Below are 20,095 nucleotides of genomic sequence, written 5' to 3' on the forward strand. Positions count from 1 at the left end.
GTTGCAGTACAGTGGCACGATCTCAGTTCACTGCAACCTCCGCTTCCCAGGTTCAAGCGATTCCCCTGCCTCAGCCTCCGAAGTAGCTGGGATTACAGGCGCCTGCCACCACGCCTGGCTAATGTTTGTATTTTTAGTAGAGATGGGGTTTCACCATGTTGGCCAGGCTGGTCTCGATCTCCTGACTGCAAGTGGTCCACCCACCTCAGCCTCCCAAAGTGCTGGGATTACAGGCGTGAGCCACCGCGCTCGGCCTGGAACTCCCTTTGGATGTTGATCCTGTAATGATTGATCCTGCATTTTTCTTGTCCTTTTTCGCTCATTTACCATCTGCATTGTTTTTATTCTATTCTTAGAGAGATTTCCTTAACTTTGTCTTCCAACTCTTTCTTTCTTTTCTTTTCTTTTTTTCTTTTTTTTTTTTTTTTTGAGCTGGAGTCTCGCTCTGTCACCAGACTGGAGTGCAGTGGCACAATCTTGGCTCACTGCAACCTCCGCCTCCCGGGTTCAAGTGATTCTCCTGCCTCAACCTCCCTAGTAGCTGGGATTACAGGCACCCACCACTGCACCTGGCTAATTTTTGTATTTTTAGTAGAGACAGTGTTTCACGATGTTGGCCAGGATGGTCTTGATCTCTTGACCTCGTAATCCGCCCACCTTGGCCTCCCAAAGTGCTGGGAACACAGGCTCTTTCTTTTCTTTTCTTTTCTTTTCTTTTCTTTTCTTTTCTTTTTTTTTTTTTTTTTTCTGAGACTGAGTCTCGCTCTGCCTCCCAGGCCGAAGTGCAGTGGCACGATCCACAGCTCACTGCAGCCTCATCCTGGGTCCCAGGCTCAAGTGAGTAGCCTCCCGAGTAGCTGGGACCACAGGTGTGTGCCACCATGCCTGGCTAATTGTTTTATTTTTGTAAAGTCAGAGTCTCACCGTGTTAACCAGGCTGGTCTCAAAATCGTGGGCTCAAACAACCCACCTGCCTCGGCCTCCCAAAGTGCTGGGATCATGCCTGTAATCAAAGTGCTAGGATCACGCCTGTAACCCCAACCACAACTGGCCTTATCTTCCAACTCTTGTGTTTAATTTTTCAAAATGTTATGCTAACATTGATTTCTAAGAGCTCTTCCCTGAGTTTTTCATTTTTTATAGTATTCTTTTTTGTCACTCATGCTAGAGTTCAGTGGCATGATCTTGGCTCACGGCAGCCTCGACTTCCTGGGCTCAAGCAATCCTCCTGCCTCAGCCCCCTCAAGTCGCTGGGGACCCAGGCATGCCCAGCTAATTTTATGTGTTTTTTTGTAGAGATGGGGTTTTGCCATGTTGCCCAGGCTAGTCTCCAACTCCTGGCCTCAAGTGATCCTTCCACCTTGGCCTCCCAAACTGTTGGGCTTATAGGTGTGAGCCACTGCACCTGGCTCTAGTCTCTGTTTTTAATGTTAGGGGAATTGTGTTTGGTCATCTTTGGCTGTCTGTTTGTATTTAAGAGTGAAGTGCCAAGAAGCTGATGGATGCTCTGCTCTGTGCATGTGGACAACACTGCACTGTAGCATGGCTGGGCAGAAAAGAAAAGTACATCTTTTCCCTTGGTGTAGTCAGCATTCTCGAAGAATCTACCAATCTTTGCTGGGAGGAGTGAGGAGCAGTGAAGAAGTAATGGTTATCGTCAGTGGTTATTCTCTGGCTACCCATGTGTTGAGAGCTAGCCAGGGAAAGGCTGGGGAAACTCACCATCCACTAAGCAGAATGTTCTTTGGTCCCCCTGTTTTTAGCATGGTCCTTCATCTCCACCTCCAGCTGTGTCTGGTGTCCGTCTGCAAGTCCAAATCCTTGGTTCAACCATTCCAGGCAACCTGGCCAAAACTAACCAAACACCCATGATCTCCCGAGAGGAGGAAAGGCAGCTGCCTGGCCACAGGGCTGGGGAAGGGAATCAGGTCATCCTGCTCCTTTGCCAGACTTTTGATCGCTCCACCTGGATTTAGCCCTGTGGCACAGTTGTGCCTTCGAAGATGTGTAGTGCCTTCATGTGCTGAGCTTTTCTTGGGGGCCTGTAGCTTTATTCTGTTTTCTTCTTCTTAGCTTTTCATTCTGTACACATTTAGATCTCATTTTTCTCTTGTCTGCTTTATATCTTCTTTAATTTTGCTGATGTCTGTCAGCTGCATCGTTTCTTCTCCCAATCTCTTTGTGTTTATAGGTTTACACCTTTCATTATTTCTTGCCTGTTATTTTAGTATTGTTTCAAGAGTGAACAGAGGGCTGGGCATGGTGGCTCACGCCTGTAATCCCAGCACTTTGGGAAGATGAGGTGGGTGGATCATTTGAGGTCAGGAGTTCGAGACCAGCCTGGCCAACATGGTGACACCCCACCTCTACCAAAAATGCAGAAATTAGCCGGGCATGGTGGTGCGCACCTGTAGTCCCCAGCTACTCAGGAAGCTGAGGCAGGAGAATCACTTGAACCCGAGAGGTGGAGGTTGCAGTGAGCCGAGATCGCGCCACTGCACTCCAGCCTGGGCAACACAACAAGACTCTGCCTCAAAAAAACAAAAAACAAAAAAAAAGAGGGAACAGAAATAAATGCATGTGTCTGCCTGCTAAATAAAATGAGAAAGAGCACATAGTTATGTCAAGTGAAAAAGTTAGGATAAAAATAATACTCATAATATAACTTAGTTTTGTAAGAAAAAAAGTATAGTGTGTATTGACTGGAAGGAAATATAATAAAATTTCAATGATAGTTAACTCCAGATAGTGGGATTATGGGTGATTTTTATTTCTCTTCATACTTTCTTTGCATTTAATACTTTAAGTTCTAGGGCACGTATGCAAAACGTGCAGGTTTGATACATAGGTATACACGTGCCATGGTGGTTTTCTGCACCCATCAGCCCGTCATCACCATTAGGTATTTCTCCTAATGCTCTCCCTCCCCCAGCCCCCCACCCCACAACAGGCCCCAGTGTGTGATGTTCCCCTCCCCGTGTCCATATGTTCTCACTGTTCAATTCCCACCTATGAATGAAAATATGCGGTGTTTGGTTTTCTGTCCTTGTGACAGTTTGCTGAGAATGATGGTTTCCAGCTTCATCCATGTCCCTGCAAAGGACATGAACTCATCCTTTTTTATGGTTGCATAGTATTCCATGGTGTATATGTGTAAAATGGGCACTTTTATAATCTCATGTAAATGATATTTGTTTGTTTCAATAAACCTTTCCTTGGGATATTGAATTAATAGTAGACGGAAAATACTCATTCTGTAGCTTTCTTATCTATTTTATGTGATCTATGAGTGGGAAGTATATAATCTATAGTTTGTTTTGGCAATGACAATCTCAAGATTCTAGTTAATTAACTATGTGCTTTCTAAAAATTCCTGGCCGGGTGCAGTGGCTCACACCTGTAATCCCAGCACTTTGGGAGGCCAAGGCAGGTGGATCACCTGACGTCAGGAATTCGAGACCAGCCTGGCCAACATGGTAAAAACCCATCTCTACTAAAAATACAAAAATTAGCCAGTGTGGTGGCACATGCCTGTAATCCCAGCTACTCAGGAGGCCAAGGCAGAAGAATTGCTTGAACCCGGGAGGCGGAGGTTGCAATGAGTCGAGATCGTGCCACTGCACTCCAGCCTGGAGAACAGAGTGAGACTCTGTCTCAAAAAAAGAAAAATAAATACATAAAAATAAAAATTCTTGAGTAAAAATATTTGCCTAGCTGCAGTTTACTGAGAAGTCTTCTTTTGTTTTGTTTTGTTTATTCTGGTATTGTTTTGCTATTTTTTGTTTGTTTTAAACCTAAATAATGGGATTGCTGGAGAGAAGCAGAAGGCTGTTTCTCAGAGTAGATTGAGGAACAGTCATACAAAGTAGTTAAGTTCACAGGCTCTGGTGTCCGACAGTCCTGAGTTTGAACCCCTTTCTGCCATTTACTGTTTGTGTGACCATGGCAAGTGTGTTAGTCCAGGTCTTCTGAAAAACGGATGCTGAGATGGAATTATTCATGCAAAGATTTTATCAGGGGAAAGATCTGCATGAGAGAAAATGGGGAGGGAACCTTCAGAACCAGTGCAAGGCCGACCCCCAGTGAAGGACAGGCTGGAAGACACGGCTGTGTTTGGCAAGGTCATCAGGAGTCCTTGAGCCAAAGTCAACCATCAGAGACGCCCTGACTCCCCAGGAAAGGCCCATCCCATGCGATTCCTGCCACACTTAATAATGGGATGGGAGCAGTCTGTGGGCAGTGTGGCCTCAGAACACACAGAGGAGGATTGCAGAGCCTAGAAGCCGGGACCCTTGCTGACTTACGCCCCCTGTAGTTGGAGATCGGTGAGGCACATTCTCACATCCAGCACATCAACTTACCTTAGCTGTCTACACCGCATTTTCTCATTGGTAAAATAGAAATCAGGCTATTGTGAGGGTTAGAATATGTAATTAAAGTGCCCAAAGTAGAAAGGATTGTTCTTTCTCCTCTTACTGTCCTTCTCTTCTTCCCTTTTTCTCAGCAGCAGCTATTTTTAGATTCAACACTGACAAGCCAGAGAATCTTCCTCCAATCTATTAAAACAAATCTGTCTTTTAAAACGTGTTATTGAAAATGTGACGTGGACCAGCCCTGTTAGCATCGCTTGGGAACTTGATAGAGATGCACACTTCAGGCCCCTCCCAGACCTGCTGAGTCAGATTCTCTGGGGAAGGGGCCAGGAGTCTGGTTTTCTTATGTGCGGGGTGGTCCTTGTGCACGTAAGGTTTGAGAAGCACTGCTCTAAACACAAATCATTCTTATATCTTCTAGGGAGGAAAAAGGAAGAAAGCAGATAATATCACTTCAAAAACAGCTAATTAATGTCAAAAAGGAATGGCAATTTGAAGTCCAGGTAAGAATTACCTGCTTAACACCAAAAGTGACTGAGCTAACACAGCTATTAAATATATGGAAGCCATCTTTCTCAAGCAGAGAAGAGTTACACGTAAAATATCGTTGTTTCCTCTGGCGTTCCTTTACTATTGAAAACATAGCCGGGCGCGGTGGCTCACGCCTGTAGTCCCAGCACTTTGGGAGGCTGAGGCGGGCGGATCTCCTGAAGTCAGGAATTTGAGACCAGCCTGGCCAACATGGTGAAACCCCATCTCTACTAAAAATACAAAAATTAGCCGGGTATGGTGGCAGGTGCCCATAATCCCAGCTACTTGGGAGGCTGAGGCAGGAGAATCACTTGAACCCTGGGAGGTTACAGTGAGCCAAGATTGCACCATTGAACTCCAGCCTGGGTGACAGAGTGAGATTCCGTCTCAGAAAAAAAAAAAAAAAAAAAAAAAAACAGAAAATATAAAGATAGCAACTAGAGAGCTGGCCTGGGTCGTACAGGTGTGTCTGGAATATAGAGCCCTGCGAGACCCCAACCCCCTGGAGCTCTTAGTTCCCATCTTCGTATCCCACCACATACACCCCCACCCTGCCCCACAGGGACCTCGTCCCATCCTCATATCCCACCCCACATACACCCCCACCCTCCCCACAGATGACCTCATCCCATCCTCATATCCCACCCCACATACACCCCCACCCTCCTCACAGATGACCTCGTCCCATCCTCATATCCCACCCCACATACACCCCCACCCTCCCCATAGATGACCTCGTCCCATCCTCATATCCCACCCCACATACACCCCCACCCCTCCCCACAGATGACCTCGTCCCATCCTCATATCCCACCCCACATACACCCCCACCCCTCCCCACAGATGACCTCGTCCCATCCTCATATCCCACCCCACATACACCCCCACCCTCCCCACGGATGACCTCGGCCCATCCTCATATCCCACCCCACATACACCCCCACCCTCCCCATAGATGACCTCGTCCCATCCTCATATCCCACCCCACATACACCCCCACCCTCCCCATAGATGACCTCGTCCCATCCTCATATCCCACCCCACATACACCCCCACCCCTCCCCACAGATGACCTCGTCCCATCCTCATATCCCACCCCACATACACCCCCACCCTCCCCACGGATGACCTCGGCCCATCCTCATATCCCACCCCACATACACCCCCACCCTCCCCCACAGGGGGCCTTGTCTCAGGCAGTCTCTTGTACTCTCACATCCCAGATGGAAAAGTATATTCCTAAAGAAGACATTCAGCACATTATGAACCTTCTCATACATAGTGGTTGGGCTTCATCATGTTATTTGTATTGTATTTTGAGGACAAAGTGGATTTGCGAGCTTTTGTGGTCATTAGGACCTAACCTCGTATCTAGTTTACTTTTATAAGAAAATGCATCCCAAGTTTTAAGGAACTGACTTGCAAAACAAAGTTGGGGCTACAACCTAAGCAGTTAGAAACCAGCTGTATTAGGATGACTGACAACTTTTCTAGGAGCAGTTTAGAAAGTTACAGAGGATGGCCGGGCGCGGTGGCTCACGCCTATAATCCCAGCACTTTGGGAAGCCAAGACGGGCGGATCACGAGGTTAAGAGATCGAGACCATCCTGGCCAACATGCTGAAACCCCGTTTCTACTCAAAATACAAAAATTAGCCGGGTGTGGTGGTGCGCACCTGTAGTCCCAGCTATTCAGGAGGCTGAGGCAGGAGAATCGCTTGAACCTGGGAGGCGGAGGTTGCAGTGAGCCAAGACAGTGCCACTGCACTCCAGCCTGGTGACAGAGCGAGACTCCATCTCAAAAAAAGAAAAGAGAAAGTTACAGAGGATGGCCTGTTATCAGCTTTTCACTGACCAGCTGTTTGGACAAGTTTATGCTTCACAGAAGGGAATTTTCGTTATTTCCTACATAGACGTTGGAAAACTATTTTATTTATATATTTTATTTTTATTTTTATTTTTTGGTGGAGTGAGATGGAGTCTCACCCTGTCCACTCCATCACCCAGGCTGGAGTGCAGTGGCACGATTTCGGCTCACTGAAACCTCTGCCTCCTGGGTTTAAGCGATTCTCCCGCCTCAGCCTCCCGAGTAGCTGGGACTACAGGCATGTACCACCATGCCCAGCTAATTTTTAAAATATTTTTAGTAGAGACAGGGTTTCACCATGTTTACCAGGCTGGTCTCAAACTCCTGACCTCAGGTGATCTGCCCATCTCGTCCTCCCAAAATGTTGAGATTACAGGTGTGAGCCACTGTGCCCAGCCTATTTATTTATTGTAGACACAGGATCTCACTCTGTCACTCAGGCTGGAGTGCAATGGCACAATTATAGTTCATTGCAATCCTGCACTCAAGCAATTCTCCCACCTCAGCCTCCTGAGTAGCTGGGACTACAGGCACATGCCACTACGCCAGGCTGCAGTTTAATTGTTCGTAGAGATGGGGTCTTGCTTTGTTGCCCAGGCTGGTCTCAGCCTCCTGAGTAGCTGGGACCACAGGCACGTGCCACCACGCCAGGCTGCAGTTTAATTGTTCGTAGAGGTGGGGTCTTGCTTTGTTGCCCAGGCTGGTCTCAGCCTCCTGAGTAGCTGGGACCACAGGCACGTGCCACCACGCCAGGCTGCGGTTTAATTGTTCATAGAGGTGGGGTCTTGCTTTGTTGCCCAGGCTGGTCTCAGCCTCCTGGCCTCAAGTGTTTCTCCCTCCTTGGCCTCTCAAAGCACTGGGATTACAGGCATGAGCTGCCATGCCCAGCTGAGAGAATATTTTTATTTATTTATTTTTTACTGTTTTTTGTTTTGTTTTGTTTTTGAGACATGGTCTCACTTTGTCACCTAGGCTGGAGAGCAGTGGAGTGATCTCAGCTCACTGCAACCTCTGCCTCCCAGGCTCAAGTGATTCTCCTGCCTCAGCCCCCAGGTAGCTGGGACTACAGGCACCTGCCACCACACCCAGATAATTTCTTAAATTTTTGATACAGACAGGGTTTCACTATGTTGTCCAGGCTGATCTCGAACTCCTGAGCTCAAGTGATCTGTCTGCCTTGGCCCCCCCACATAATGCTAGGATGATAGGTGTGAACCACTGCACTGGGCCTGAGAATATTGTAAGTTTATATGGAAGAATTGTTTTTAAAAGGTCACTAGGAGGTGGAAGGATCACTTGAGGCCTGGGGTTTGAGACCAGCTTGGGCAACATAGCAAGACTCTGTCTCTATAAATAAATAAATTATAAAAATAACTGGAAAAGTAAAAAAATTATCTGGATGTGGTAGTACACATCTGTAGTCCTAACTGCATGGGAGGCTAAGGTAGGAGGACTGCGTGAGCCTAGGAGGTTGAGGCTGCAGTGAGCTATGGTCTCCCCACTGCACTACAGCCTGGGCGACAGAGTGAGACCGTCTCAAAAACAAAGTCACTAGACTTTTTTTAAAGATATTATCTGTAAGTCTTCCAAGCAAATTGCCTAAAGCCTTCTCTTATTTTGTATTTGCCAATTACAAAGCACCTTAGGTAGCTCTAGGTCTTGATGTCATTATCCCTCTTAACCCTCTGCATGTAGCTTATATTTTTTAAAAACTACTTTTCTTCTCTGGGAAACTTCATGAAAACTAGTTTGTGTTTAAGTTTTCTCTGTAATGAATAGACTTTTTCAGAGGTTTCCTAACTCTTTTCCCTGAAAAACACTCATAATTTAAAAAGACTAATATAAATATCTTCTATTTTAAAAGTCATGAATCTTTTGACATTATCTTATAGAAGTATCTTTTAAGTATGTTTTAAAATAGAAGATATTTATTTATTTATTTATTTATTTTTATTTTTGAGATGGAGTCTAGCTCTGTCGCCCAGGCTGGAGTGCAGCAGCTCGATCTTGGCTCACTGCGACCTCCGCCTCCCGAGTTCAAGCAATTCTCCTGCTTCAGCCTCCCAAGTAGCTGGGATTACAGGTGTAGGCCACCACACCCGGCTAATTTATGTGTTTTTAGTAGAGATGGGGTTTCACCATATTGGCCAGGCTGGTCTTGAACTTCTGACCTCAGGTGATCCACCCACCTCGGCCTCCCAAAGTGCTGAGATTACAGATGTGAGCCACTGTGCCTGGCCAGAAGATATTTATATTAGTCTCCTTTTAAGCCCTCCAAAGCAATGTCAAAAGAAACCTCAGATTTAGCACTTTGCCAGTTAACTCCCATTCTACCATAAGGACCACACCTGTTGATGGTAGAATTTTCCTAACAGCAACAACCCTTGCTCCTGAGACGTATCCTCTTAATTATATTCTCAGCCATTACATTCAGCCAAAGTAAAATTAAAGCAGAATATCACTCAGATATTGTGATCATCAGCAAAAAAATAGGTTAAGAAACCAAGATTCTGCTTAGTAGTGGGTCTTAGAAAAGAAAGAAAGAAAGAAAGAAACCAAGACTAGAAGATCCAAGGCAAGCCTTGGAACAAAAAAGAACTACCAAGATGAAATCAGGTGAAATCCCAGAGTTACTGAAAACCAGTAGTCGGGTCGACCAAGACGAAACCAAGTTAAATCCACAGAGTTACTGAAAACCAGTAGTCGGGTCAACCAAGACGAAATCAAGTTAAATCCCCGGAGTTACTGAAAACCAGTAGTCGGGTCGACCAAGACGAAACCAAGTTAAATCCCCAGAGTTACTGGAAATCAGTAGTCGGGTCGACCAAGATGAAATCAGGTTAAATCCCCGGAGTTACTGAAAACCAGTAGTCGGGTCGACCAAGATGAAATCAGGTTACATCCCCGGAGTTACTGAAAACCAGTAGTCGGGTCGACCAAGATGAAATCAGGTTACATCCCCGGAGTTACTGAAAACCAGTAGTCGGGTCGACCAAGATGAAATCAGGTGAAATCCCCAGAGTTACTGAAAACCAGTAGTCGGGTGGACCAAGATGAAATCAGGTTAAATCCCCGGAGTTACTGAAAACCAGTAGTCAGGTCGACCAAGATGAAATCAGGTGAAATCCCCAGAGTTACTGAAAACCGGTAGTCGGGTCGACCAAGATGAAATCAGGTTAAATCCCTGGTGTTACTGAAAACCAGTAGTCAGGTCAAGGTTGGAAAAAAGAAGATAGGAAGTATATGCACATTAGGGAACTGTGGGTCAGAAAATGATGCCAACAAGAATGGCAGGTTTTTGTATATGAAAGTGTTGGTGGTAGCTTAGATGTGTAGGATTAATTGCCTTAGATACTCAGCAAAAAGAGTCACAAAGCAAAAAAAGTGTCAGACTTCTGAACATCAACATCCAAAGCAAGATAACAATGGATCAGCACTTTAATGAAACTCCTGGGGAAAAAAAAAACCAAGATTCATGTATAAAAATCTATCTTTTATACATCAACAACAGATTTAGAATAGAAAATTGAAAATGTATATATATTATTTACAATAGCATCAAAACTATCAATGCCTAGCATTGAATCTAACAGCAGCAACAAAAACAACAGTAAAACACATGCCACCAGGCCCAGCTAATGTTTGTGTTTTTAGTAGAGACGGGGTTTTGCCATGTTGCCCAGGCTGGTCGCAAACTCCTGGCCTCAGGTGATCCACCTGCCTCAGTCTCCCAAACTGCTGGGATTACAGGCGTGAGCCATCACGACTGGCCTTTTTTTTTTTTTTTAATTGAGATGGGGGGGTTCTCTCTTTGTTGCCCAGGCTGGTTTTGAACTCCTGGCCTCAAGCTTCCCAAGTAACTAGTCCTCCTACCTCAGCTTCCCAAGTAACTAGGATTACTGGAGCTCAGAGTTTATTCTGAGTCTATGGACTCGTATAGTATCAGCCGGTATTCTAAGTCATAGACAGCAAATAGCAATGTTAATTTATTTTATTTTATTTTATTTTTGAGATGTGATCTCACTCTGTCTCCTAGGCTGGAGTGCAGTGCCGCGATCTCAGCTCACTACAACCTCTGCCTCCCGGGTTCAAGTGATTCTCCTGCCTCACCCTCCCAAGTAGCTGGGATTACAGGTGCATGCCACCACACCTGGCTAATTTTTGTATTTTTTTTTTTTTTAGTAGAGATGGGGTTTCACCATGTTAGCCAGGCTGGTCTCGAACTCTTGACCTCAAGTGATCCACCCGCCTCAGCCTCCCAAAGTGCTGGGATTACAAGGCGTGAGCCACCGTGCCTGGCTGTAAATGTTAATTTAATAGAGAACTATTTTTTTCCTGTGGCTTTTGTCTCTTTAATAGACAACATTACCATTTTCCTTTTGCTACCCAACCAGAGGGGAAACCTGAGGTCTAAGACAAGTGCCAACTTCCCAGATAGTAGCTTCCAAACTTCCAGGAACCAGTACTCCGTTCTGTACTTTTTGTACAGTTATGAAAGCAGACACTACCATTAAAGCCCTTGGCTCACGTTATTATGGCAGCCATCACAGCCTTATTAACTTGAGTTGGTAGACTGCCTCTTTTTATTAGTAAATCATGCTTCTCTGAATTCGAATAACAAGTCCACAGAGCCAGATCTGAAGGCAATTTTGGGATTTGGAAGTAATGTTTGGTCTGCCATGAAAACCCAAAACTGTGATGCATCAGTCCATGGACCTGACCACGAGGAAGGTTCCCGACACCATGGACAACTCGGATTCGAGGTTGTAGTGAAGGCAAATCTTTTCTTAGTGAAACTCTGAAAAGGAGCCTGTACCCCACTGCTTCTAGGCTGGCTGTTCTCGCACACTGGGGAGAAGAGGACACGGAACAGCACTTCCGCTCACTTGTTAGTATGCCTCGATCTTGGTTTTACCATCATAGCCTGTCAGGATTTTATATCTTCCTCTGTGTTTCCACACTGTCACCGTGGAGGGCCATTAAAATGTTTGTGCAAAATACCAATCCAGGAAGGAACTCAGGGTACTCAGAGGCCCATGGCAATGGCATTAAAACCAGATGCCTTTGGCTTGGCACAGCCAATGTTGTACGTCCTTATAAACACTTACATTGGCCGGGCATGGTGGCTCATGTCTATAATCCCAGCACTTTGGGAGGCCGAGGCAGGTGGATCACCTGAGGTCAGGAGTTTGAGACCAGCCTGACTAACATGGAGAAACCCTGTCTCTACTAAAAATACAAAATTAGCCCAGCGTAGTGGCGGGTGCCTGTAATCCCAGCTACTTGGGAGGCCGAGGCAGGAGAATCGCTTGAACCTGGGAGGCCGAAGTTGCAATGAGCCAAGATTGCATCACTGCACTCCAGCCTGGATGATGAGAGCAAAACTCGGTCTAAAACAACAACAACAAAAAACGCTTCCATGATGCAGTACCTTCTGTTTACCATGGGCATAAGCTAAAGACTTTTAACTCTGCATTTCTGATCTTCAGACTGTTACTCTGAAGTCTTAATATTCCATTTGAGAAAGAAAAATTACCAGAACATGCTCTTGAGTTTTCAAAAGTATATTTTTGTATGTACGGACACTATTCAATAAATCCCTGTCTAACACTATTTAGATTCTGTGAGAAACAAAACTACAGTTCAATATGGGCTGAGGTTTTCTGCAAAAGGCTTTATTTACTTGAGTGATATATAAGGTGGACCTTGAAGGAAATCTAAGGGATTATATAGGTAAAAGGATTCCAGCTGATGAAGAAGTAAAACCATCACATTTTTGCTTTAACTCTAGTCTTCCTAAAGATTCAAACCTATACCAGGCACAGTGGCTCATGCCTGTAATCCCAGCACATTGGGAGGCCGAGGCAGGTGGATTGTTTGAGACCAGGAGTTTAAGACCAGCCTGGGCAACATGGCAAAACCCCATCTCTACCAAAAAAAAAAAAAAAAAAGCAAAAAATTAGCTGGGTGTGGTGGCGTGGTAGCATGTACATGTAGGCCCAGCTACTCGGGAGGTTGAGGTGGGAGGCAGAGGTTGCAGTGAGCCGAGATCGCACCATTGCACTCCAGCCTGGGCAACAGAGAGACCTTGTCTCAAAAAAAAAAAAAAAAAAAAAAAAGATTCACTGACTGCCATACAATTTGGAAATAGAAGGGAGGGAAGAGGAAGAAGGAGGAGAAATGGGCTGGGCGTGGTGGCTCATGCCTGTAATCCCAGCACTTTGGGAGGCTGAGGCGGGCAGATCCCCTGAGGTCAGGAGTTGGAGACCAGCCTGGCCAACATGGTGAAACCCCATCTCTACTAAAAAGAAATAAAAAAATTAGCCAGGCGTGGTGGCACGTGCCTGTAATCCCAGCTACTTGGGAGGCTGATGCAGGAGAATCACTTGAACCCGGGAGGCAGAGGTTGCAGTGAGCCAAGATCGCACCACTGCACTCTAGCCTGGGCAACACAGCGAGACTCTGTCTCAAAAAAAAAGAAAAAAGAGAAATGGGGAAGACAGGGGAGAAGGGAAGTGCGTATAGAAAGAATGGAAGAAAAACAGTGAGCCAAAAGCAGACATCTCTTAAAATTCATTTCATCAACATTTATTGAGCATATAAGTTGTGCCAGGCACTCCAGCCTGGGCAGGATTTTACAGATGAGAAAATAGGCTTAGTGAGGTCCAGTAATTTGCCTGCAATCCTACAACTTGTAAGAGAATATGAAATACTAAGACATATTTTCAAAGGGCCTATAGCATATTCTGTGCCAGAGATGCTCAGTCTCTTAGGAATGATTCTGATCTAGTTGGAATAACTGTCATACAATTAGAATGATTCTGCAGAGTTATATCAAGAAGCTAGTAGACAAAATAACTTGAAGAATTCCATTCTGATTCATCTTAGGGACCTTTTTGAGACAGGGTCTTGCTCTGTTGCCCAGGCTAAAGTGCAATGGCATGAGCATAGCTCACTGCAGCCTCGGCCTCCGGGGCTCAAGGGAGTCTACCACGTCAGCCTTCCTAGTAGCTGGGACTAAAGGTGCATGCCACCAGGCCCAGCTAATTTTTAAATTTTTTGTAGAGACAGGTTTTCACTGTGTTGCCCAGGCTGCTCTTGAACTCCTGGGTTCAAGCGAGCCTCCTGCCTTGGTTTCCCAAAGCATTGGAATTATAGGCGTGAGCCACCCCACCAGGTTGGGGCCTAATGATACTTTAAGTCAAGCTTGTCCAACCTGTAGCCCACAGGCCACATGCGGCCCAGGATGGCTTTGACTGGGGCCCAACACAAATTCGTAAACTTTCTTAAAACATTATGAGAGATTTTTTTGTGTGATTTTTTTTTTTTTTTTAGTTCATCATTGGTGTATTTTGTGTGTGGCCCAACACAATTCTTCTTCTTCCAATGCGGCCCAGGGAAACCAAAAGATTGGACACCGCTGCCTATGCTTGCTTTCCTTAACAGAGGATTTGTCCAATTACCACTTTGTTTTTTCTTCCAATAGTTACTTAGAATTAATTCCCTAGGTACTTGGGAGGCTGAAGAGAGGGGATTCCTTGAGTCTAGGAGTTCAAGACTACAGTGAGCTATGCTGGTGACACTGCACTACAGCCTGGGGGACACGGTGGACCCTATCTCAAGAAAGAAAAGAGGCTGGCTGCAGCAGTGGCTCCTGCCTGTAATCCTAGCACGTTGGGAGGCTGAGGTGGGAGGATCATTTGAGCCCAGGGTTTCGAGGCCAGCCTGGGCAACATAGTGAGACTCTGTTTCTACAATAATAATAATAATTAGCTGAGTGTGATGTCATGCACCTGTAGTCCCAACTACTCTGTAGGCTGAGGCAGGAGGATTTCTTGAGCCTGGGAGGTCAAAGTTACAGTGAGCCATGATCATGCCACTGCACTTCAGCCTGAGTGACAGAACAAGACCGTCTCAAAAAAACAACAACAACAACAACAACAACAACAAAGAAGCCGGGCGCAGTGGCTCATGTCTGTGATCCCAGCACTTTGAGAGACCAAGGCAGGAGGATCCCTTGAAACCAAGAGTTTGAGACCAGCCTGGGCAACAGAGTGAGACCCCCATCTCTAAAAATATTAAAAAGTTAGCCAGGCATGGTGACATGCACCTGTAGTACTAGCTACTTGGGAAGATCGCTTGAGCCCAGGAATTGGAGGTTATAGTGAGCTGTGATCGAGCCATTACACTCCAGCCTGAGTGACAGAGGGAGATCCTGTCTCTAAACAAAAAAATTTTTTTAATACAAAAGAACTAATTCTACCCTACTTACATGGTTAAGATGAAAGGCAATTGGAGGCCGGGCGTGGTGGCTCATGCCTGTAATCCCAGCACTTTGGGAAGCCGAGGCAGGTGGATCACCTGAGGTCGGGAGATCAAGACAATCCTGACCAATGTAGAGAAACCCCATCTCTACTAAAAATACAAAATTAGCTGGGTGTGGTGGTGAGCGCCTGTAATCCCAGCTACTCAGGAGGCTGAGGCAGGAGGATCGCTTGAACCCAGGAGGTGGAGCTTGCAGTGAGCCAAGATCACGCCACTACACTCCAGCCTGGGCAACAGGAGCGAGCCTCCGTCTCAAAAAAAATGTAAAAAGAGAAGAAAGGCGGTTGGTATCTAGAGGAGCAGGTCTCGGGCTGAAGCACTTTTGTTGCTAGTCGTGTGCTTGTTTGCTGTGCCGTCAGGTCACCTCCCTGTGGACTTACTCACACACTGATTCTTCCCAAACAGTTCTTTTCAAACAAATGTTACCTCCCTGACTAAAAGCTTTCCAAGGATTCCCATGACAGTTGGAATAAAATCTGAATTTCTCAGTTGGGTCTCCAGGGTCCTGTGTGGTGCCCTTACCGACCTCCAACCTCATCCTGTCCTCCCCTCAACCCTCACTAGGCTAGAGCCTCCGGAGCTTTCTTTCAGTTCCTGGAATGTATCCAGGTCTTGATTGCTTCAGGATTTGGGCATATACTTTTTCTTATTTTTTTTTTAGAGTTCCCTTAACCCTATTTTTCTTTTCTTTTTCTTTCTTTTCTTTTTTTCTTTTTCTTTTTTTCTTTTTTTTTTTTTTGAGACAGAGTCTCGCTCTATCACCCAGGCTGGACTGCAGTGGCATGATCTCAGCTCACTTCAACCTCCACCTCCCGGGTTCAAGTGATTCTTCTGCCTCAGCCTCCCGAGTAGCTGGGATTACAGGCGCCCGCCACCACACCCAGCTATTTTTTGTATTTTTAGTAGAGACGGGGTTTCACCATGTTGGCCAGGCTGGTCTCAAACTGCTGACCTCAGGTGGTCGCCATGCCTCGGCCTCCCAAAGTGCTGGGATTACAGGCGTGAGCCCCCGTGCCTGGCCAAGCCTATTTTTCATGTGGTGGTCTTACCTGTCCTTCAGGTATCGAATGAGCCATCGCTTTCCTGAGAGAGTCCTTCTCAGACCTTCCAGAGTCTAATGTACTCCTCCCTTGTTATTTCCTCCCACAGCCTGTCCAGCTTTCCTTTTCTATCATTTTGCACAATTTTGAAAGTTTACACATGTGTTTGTCTCTTTTTTACCACCTCTCTTCTATTAGACTGTAAGCTCTATGAGGGAAGGGAATATGTCTGTTTAGATCTCCACAATTTTCCTAGAGCCTAGCTCAGTGCCTGGTGCTGAATAAATATTTTTCTTAATGACTATTGAGTCCTCACAATTGCCAAGCACTTGGTGACCTGCAAAAAGAAAGCGTTTTCACACGTGTTCTCAAGGAAACCTAATAATCACTCTCTGAGATACTTCAGGCAGGTTGGGTGTTTGTATGTTTGTGTGTTTGTTTGTTTTATAGAAAGTAAAAAGTTGGAGATTTGACTTGGCCAAGTTCACACAGCTGGAGGCCTGGGTGGGAAGTCAGTTCTTTTGATCATTTTGACCAGTGTTCTTCCTACCAAAATGAGAAAGCTGTGTGGGACATATGGAGTACAGCAATAATGTGCCTGGGAACTAATCTCACAGCCCTGATGCGCCCTGATTCTTAGAAATGCTGTGTTACTCACTTTCATCTATACTCTTCATGATTGTTGGCTAAATTTCCCATTGTATGACAGTGGTAAAACAGTTCCAGTTCCTTATTGATTTATACGCATAAAAGGGAACCGTAAGCCGCTGACTGAACTGAATGGAGGTAGAATGTATTTTCAATTTAGAAACCTGGTCTTTCCACTACAGAGTCAGAATGAGTATATTGCTAACCTCAAGGACCAACTGCAAGAGATGAAGGCAAAATCCAACTTGGAGAATCGCTACATGAAAACCAATACCGAGCTGCAGATTGCCCAGACCCAGAAAAAGTGTAACAGAACAGAGGAACTCTTGCTGGAAGAGATTGAGGTAATCCCTGGGACATTAGCCAAGAACCCAGGAGATGGCAATTGAGCTGTCACTCCTGATCCCATCTCAGCTAACAAAGGAGGGAGACAAAGATTTCCCTCCATCTCTATCGGCAACAGCCCCTCCACTTGAGGTTGGAAATAAAAGCCTAAATGAGGATATGCGTGTTCGCAAGCAGAGATTCCAGTGGGCTGTAGCCTCCATCTCCTGCCTCATAATGACTTTGAAAATTGGCTGCACTTTCTCTCCTTGGTCACTTCTTCTTATTTTGGCAAACCAATCACCATTTTTCTGACTAATTATAGGGAGAGGGCAAAACGAGGTGCTTAGTTATGGCAGGATTTTGCTGCTGTTTCTTTCATCTAACCAGTACCTTTCACTCCTCCAGTAAGAAATACAGCATCGAGAGAGCTGAACTTCGTTCAAACCTGAGTTTATAGAGATGAGAAGTCACGGTGAAAAATACCAGGAGGAAGAAAGAAGTGGTAGATCTTCTTTGAGGGGAATGCTAAATGGCACACACGCACGCACGCACACACACACGCGCACGCACGCACACACACGCGCACGCACACACGCACGCACGCACACACGCGCACGCACCCACGCAAAGCCAGGCACTAGTCCCAGCTAATCGGAGGTGAGGCAGTGAGGCAGGAGGATCCTTGAGTTTGAAGCCAGCCTGGGCAAATTCAGACTTCAACTAGGGAGACTCCCTTCTCACAAAAAAAAAAAAGAGAAAAGAAAACAAGAAAGAGCAGCAGGCAGATGGGAAGAGGGAAGAAGGAACAAACGTCCTTAGATCGTGGAATTTGTGTGTGGGAGGACTCCTCGCTCTGAGACTGACGTGGCTCAAGGCCACGTCAACACTCTTCCTGGCACTCCGGAATTCCCCATTTTTAAGCCCCACAGCCTTGTGCCCTTGGAGCACCGTTTCTGTCCTTCAGTGGGCACCTCTATTCAGCTCATGGGATTGTGCTCCTCTCGTTAGGGACACACACAGTCCAGACAGTGCCGCGCCACGTGGCTCTGCAGTGTTGGTGAACAGGAGTTGCAGGGAACTGAATGCCCGGGATCCCAGCTGGTAAAGGGAGCCTCAGCTACCGACCGAGCTGCTCCTCTCATCTTGAGAACTTCTGATTCCCAGCCTGGCGGGGAAGACGTACTGGTATCTGATTGTTCTTACAGAAACTCAGGATGAAAACCGAAGAAGAGGCCCGGACTCACACAGAGATTGAAATGTTCCTTAGAAAGGAGCAACAGGTGGGTCCCCACAGCTTTTCTATGCTTTGACTTTTTTTTTTGTACTCTGCTTATACTGAGGAAACAAAAAGAATATTTTGAAGAAAAACCAACCATCATTCTTTCAGCCTAATGAACTTTAGCTCATGTTTTCTTTCAGGGTTATGCATCTGAATAGATATCTTATATAGCTGTAATTTGAGAGAGTACAGGTAAAATTTTGTTTTCTGCTTTTATCATTGAGCTTACATAAGAAAATTTTCGATTTCTATATTGCTGTATACTCATAATTTTCAAATTATGACTTAATTTATGACTTAAAATTTATTAAGTCAAATTATGACCTACAATTATGGACTGGGCACAGTGGCTCACGCCTGTCATCTCAGCACTTTGGGAGGCCGGGGAGGGTGGATTACCTGAGTTCAGGAGTTTGGGACCAGCCTGGCCAACATGGTGAAACCCTGTTTCTATTAAAAAATACAAAAATTAGCCGGGCATGGTGGTACGCCTGTAATCCCAGCTACTCAGGAGGCTGAGGTGGGAGAATTGCTTGAACCTGGGAGGCAGAGGCTGCAGTGAGCTGAGATCACGCCACCGTACTCCAGCCTAGGCAACAGAGCGAGACCCCGTCTCAAAAACAAAAACCAAAAAAAGACATAATTTTTAAATTAATTATTTTTAAATTATGACTATATTTAAAAATTTTTCCCAATAGTATAGTGGCCAATAAATAAAAAAGAAAAATAAATAGAGGCTGGACATGGTGGCTCACACTGTAATCCCAGCACTTTGGGAGGCAGAGGCCAGCGGATCACCTGAGGTCAGGAGTTCGAGACTAGCCTGGCCAACATGGAGAAACCCCGTCTCTACTAAAAGTACAAAAATTAGCCGGGCATGGTGGCGGGCGCCTGTAATCCCAGCTACTCAGAAGGCTGAGGCAGTAGAATCGCTTCAACCCAGGAGGCAGAGGTTACAGTGAGCCGAGATCATGCCACTCACTCCAGCCTGGGCAACAGAGCAAGAATCTGTCTCAAAAAAAAAAAAAAATTTACTAATCTTTTACACTATAAAAATAACATTCCCAGTTGAGTGGAGATTTTTAAAATTACTCATTGCTTTTCATTTTTTATGTTATTACAGTTTCTTTATAAAATAATTGAAAATTGTGTTTAATGTTCCATTGAATGGTTGTGCCACAGTTTATTTGTTACACTTTTTTTTATATTTAGATTGTTTCTAAAGTTTGTTATTATAAATAATGCACTCATTAAAGCTTTGCCCAAAGAACTGTTTTTCTTCATGGCAACTATTTACTAAAAGTCAATCTCAGTCATGAGATTTTTGTTTCAGAGACTGGTATTATGTGACTTTTAATAAACATTGCTAATACTCTCGAATCTGTGCTGCCGTTAGCAGTGTTGCAGGCAGTAATTTCAAGGTCTCTTCAATATTAGTAGCCATTTTCAATATTTTTCAAAGTCTGCTAATTTAATGAGTTGTTTTATTTTTTATTTTTGCTTATTAACAGGTGAACATAACATTTTTCCACATGTTTACTCAATTTATTTCTTCTTGTGTGAAATATATATGACGCTGTGGTTTTAAGAGCATTTTCAATACTAATAACCAAGCTGGGTCTATAATATATCTAAGGTTAGAATTATGTCTAAGTCTACCTGGAGTCTTTCTTTCTTTCTTTTTTTTTTTTTTTTTTTTTTTTTTG

The 20,095-nt window shown here is 45.1% G+C and overlaps 1 protein-coding gene across 4 annotated transcripts in view; it reads left to right on the plus strand.

Moving 5' to 3' along the window:
• IQCG (IQ motif containing G) overlaps positions 1 to 20,095 on the plus strand; it is a 70,870-nt gene that overhangs the window by 28,125 nt on the left and 22,650 nt on the right. For all 4 annotated transcript variants that reach the window (XM_019023391.4, XM_019023392.3, XM_019023393.4 and 1 more), the window contains 3 exons: positions 4,795 to 4,876; positions 16,966 to 17,127; positions 18,316 to 18,390. In XM_019023391.4, coding sequence (XP_018878936.2) covers positions 4,795 to 4,876; positions 16,966 to 17,127; positions 18,316 to 18,390 — 319 coding nt within the window. The remainder of the gene's footprint in view (positions 1 to 4,794; positions 4,877 to 16,965; positions 17,128 to 18,315; positions 18,391 to 20,095) is intronic.

Source organism: Gorilla gorilla, chromosome 2 (genome assembly GCF_029281585.2).
Source record: "Gorilla gorilla gorilla isolate KB3781 chromosome 2, NHGRI_mGorGor1-v2.1_pri, whole genome shotgun sequence".
Classification (NCBI taxonomy): Eukaryota; Metazoa; Chordata; class Mammalia; order Primates; family Hominidae; genus Gorilla; species Gorilla gorilla.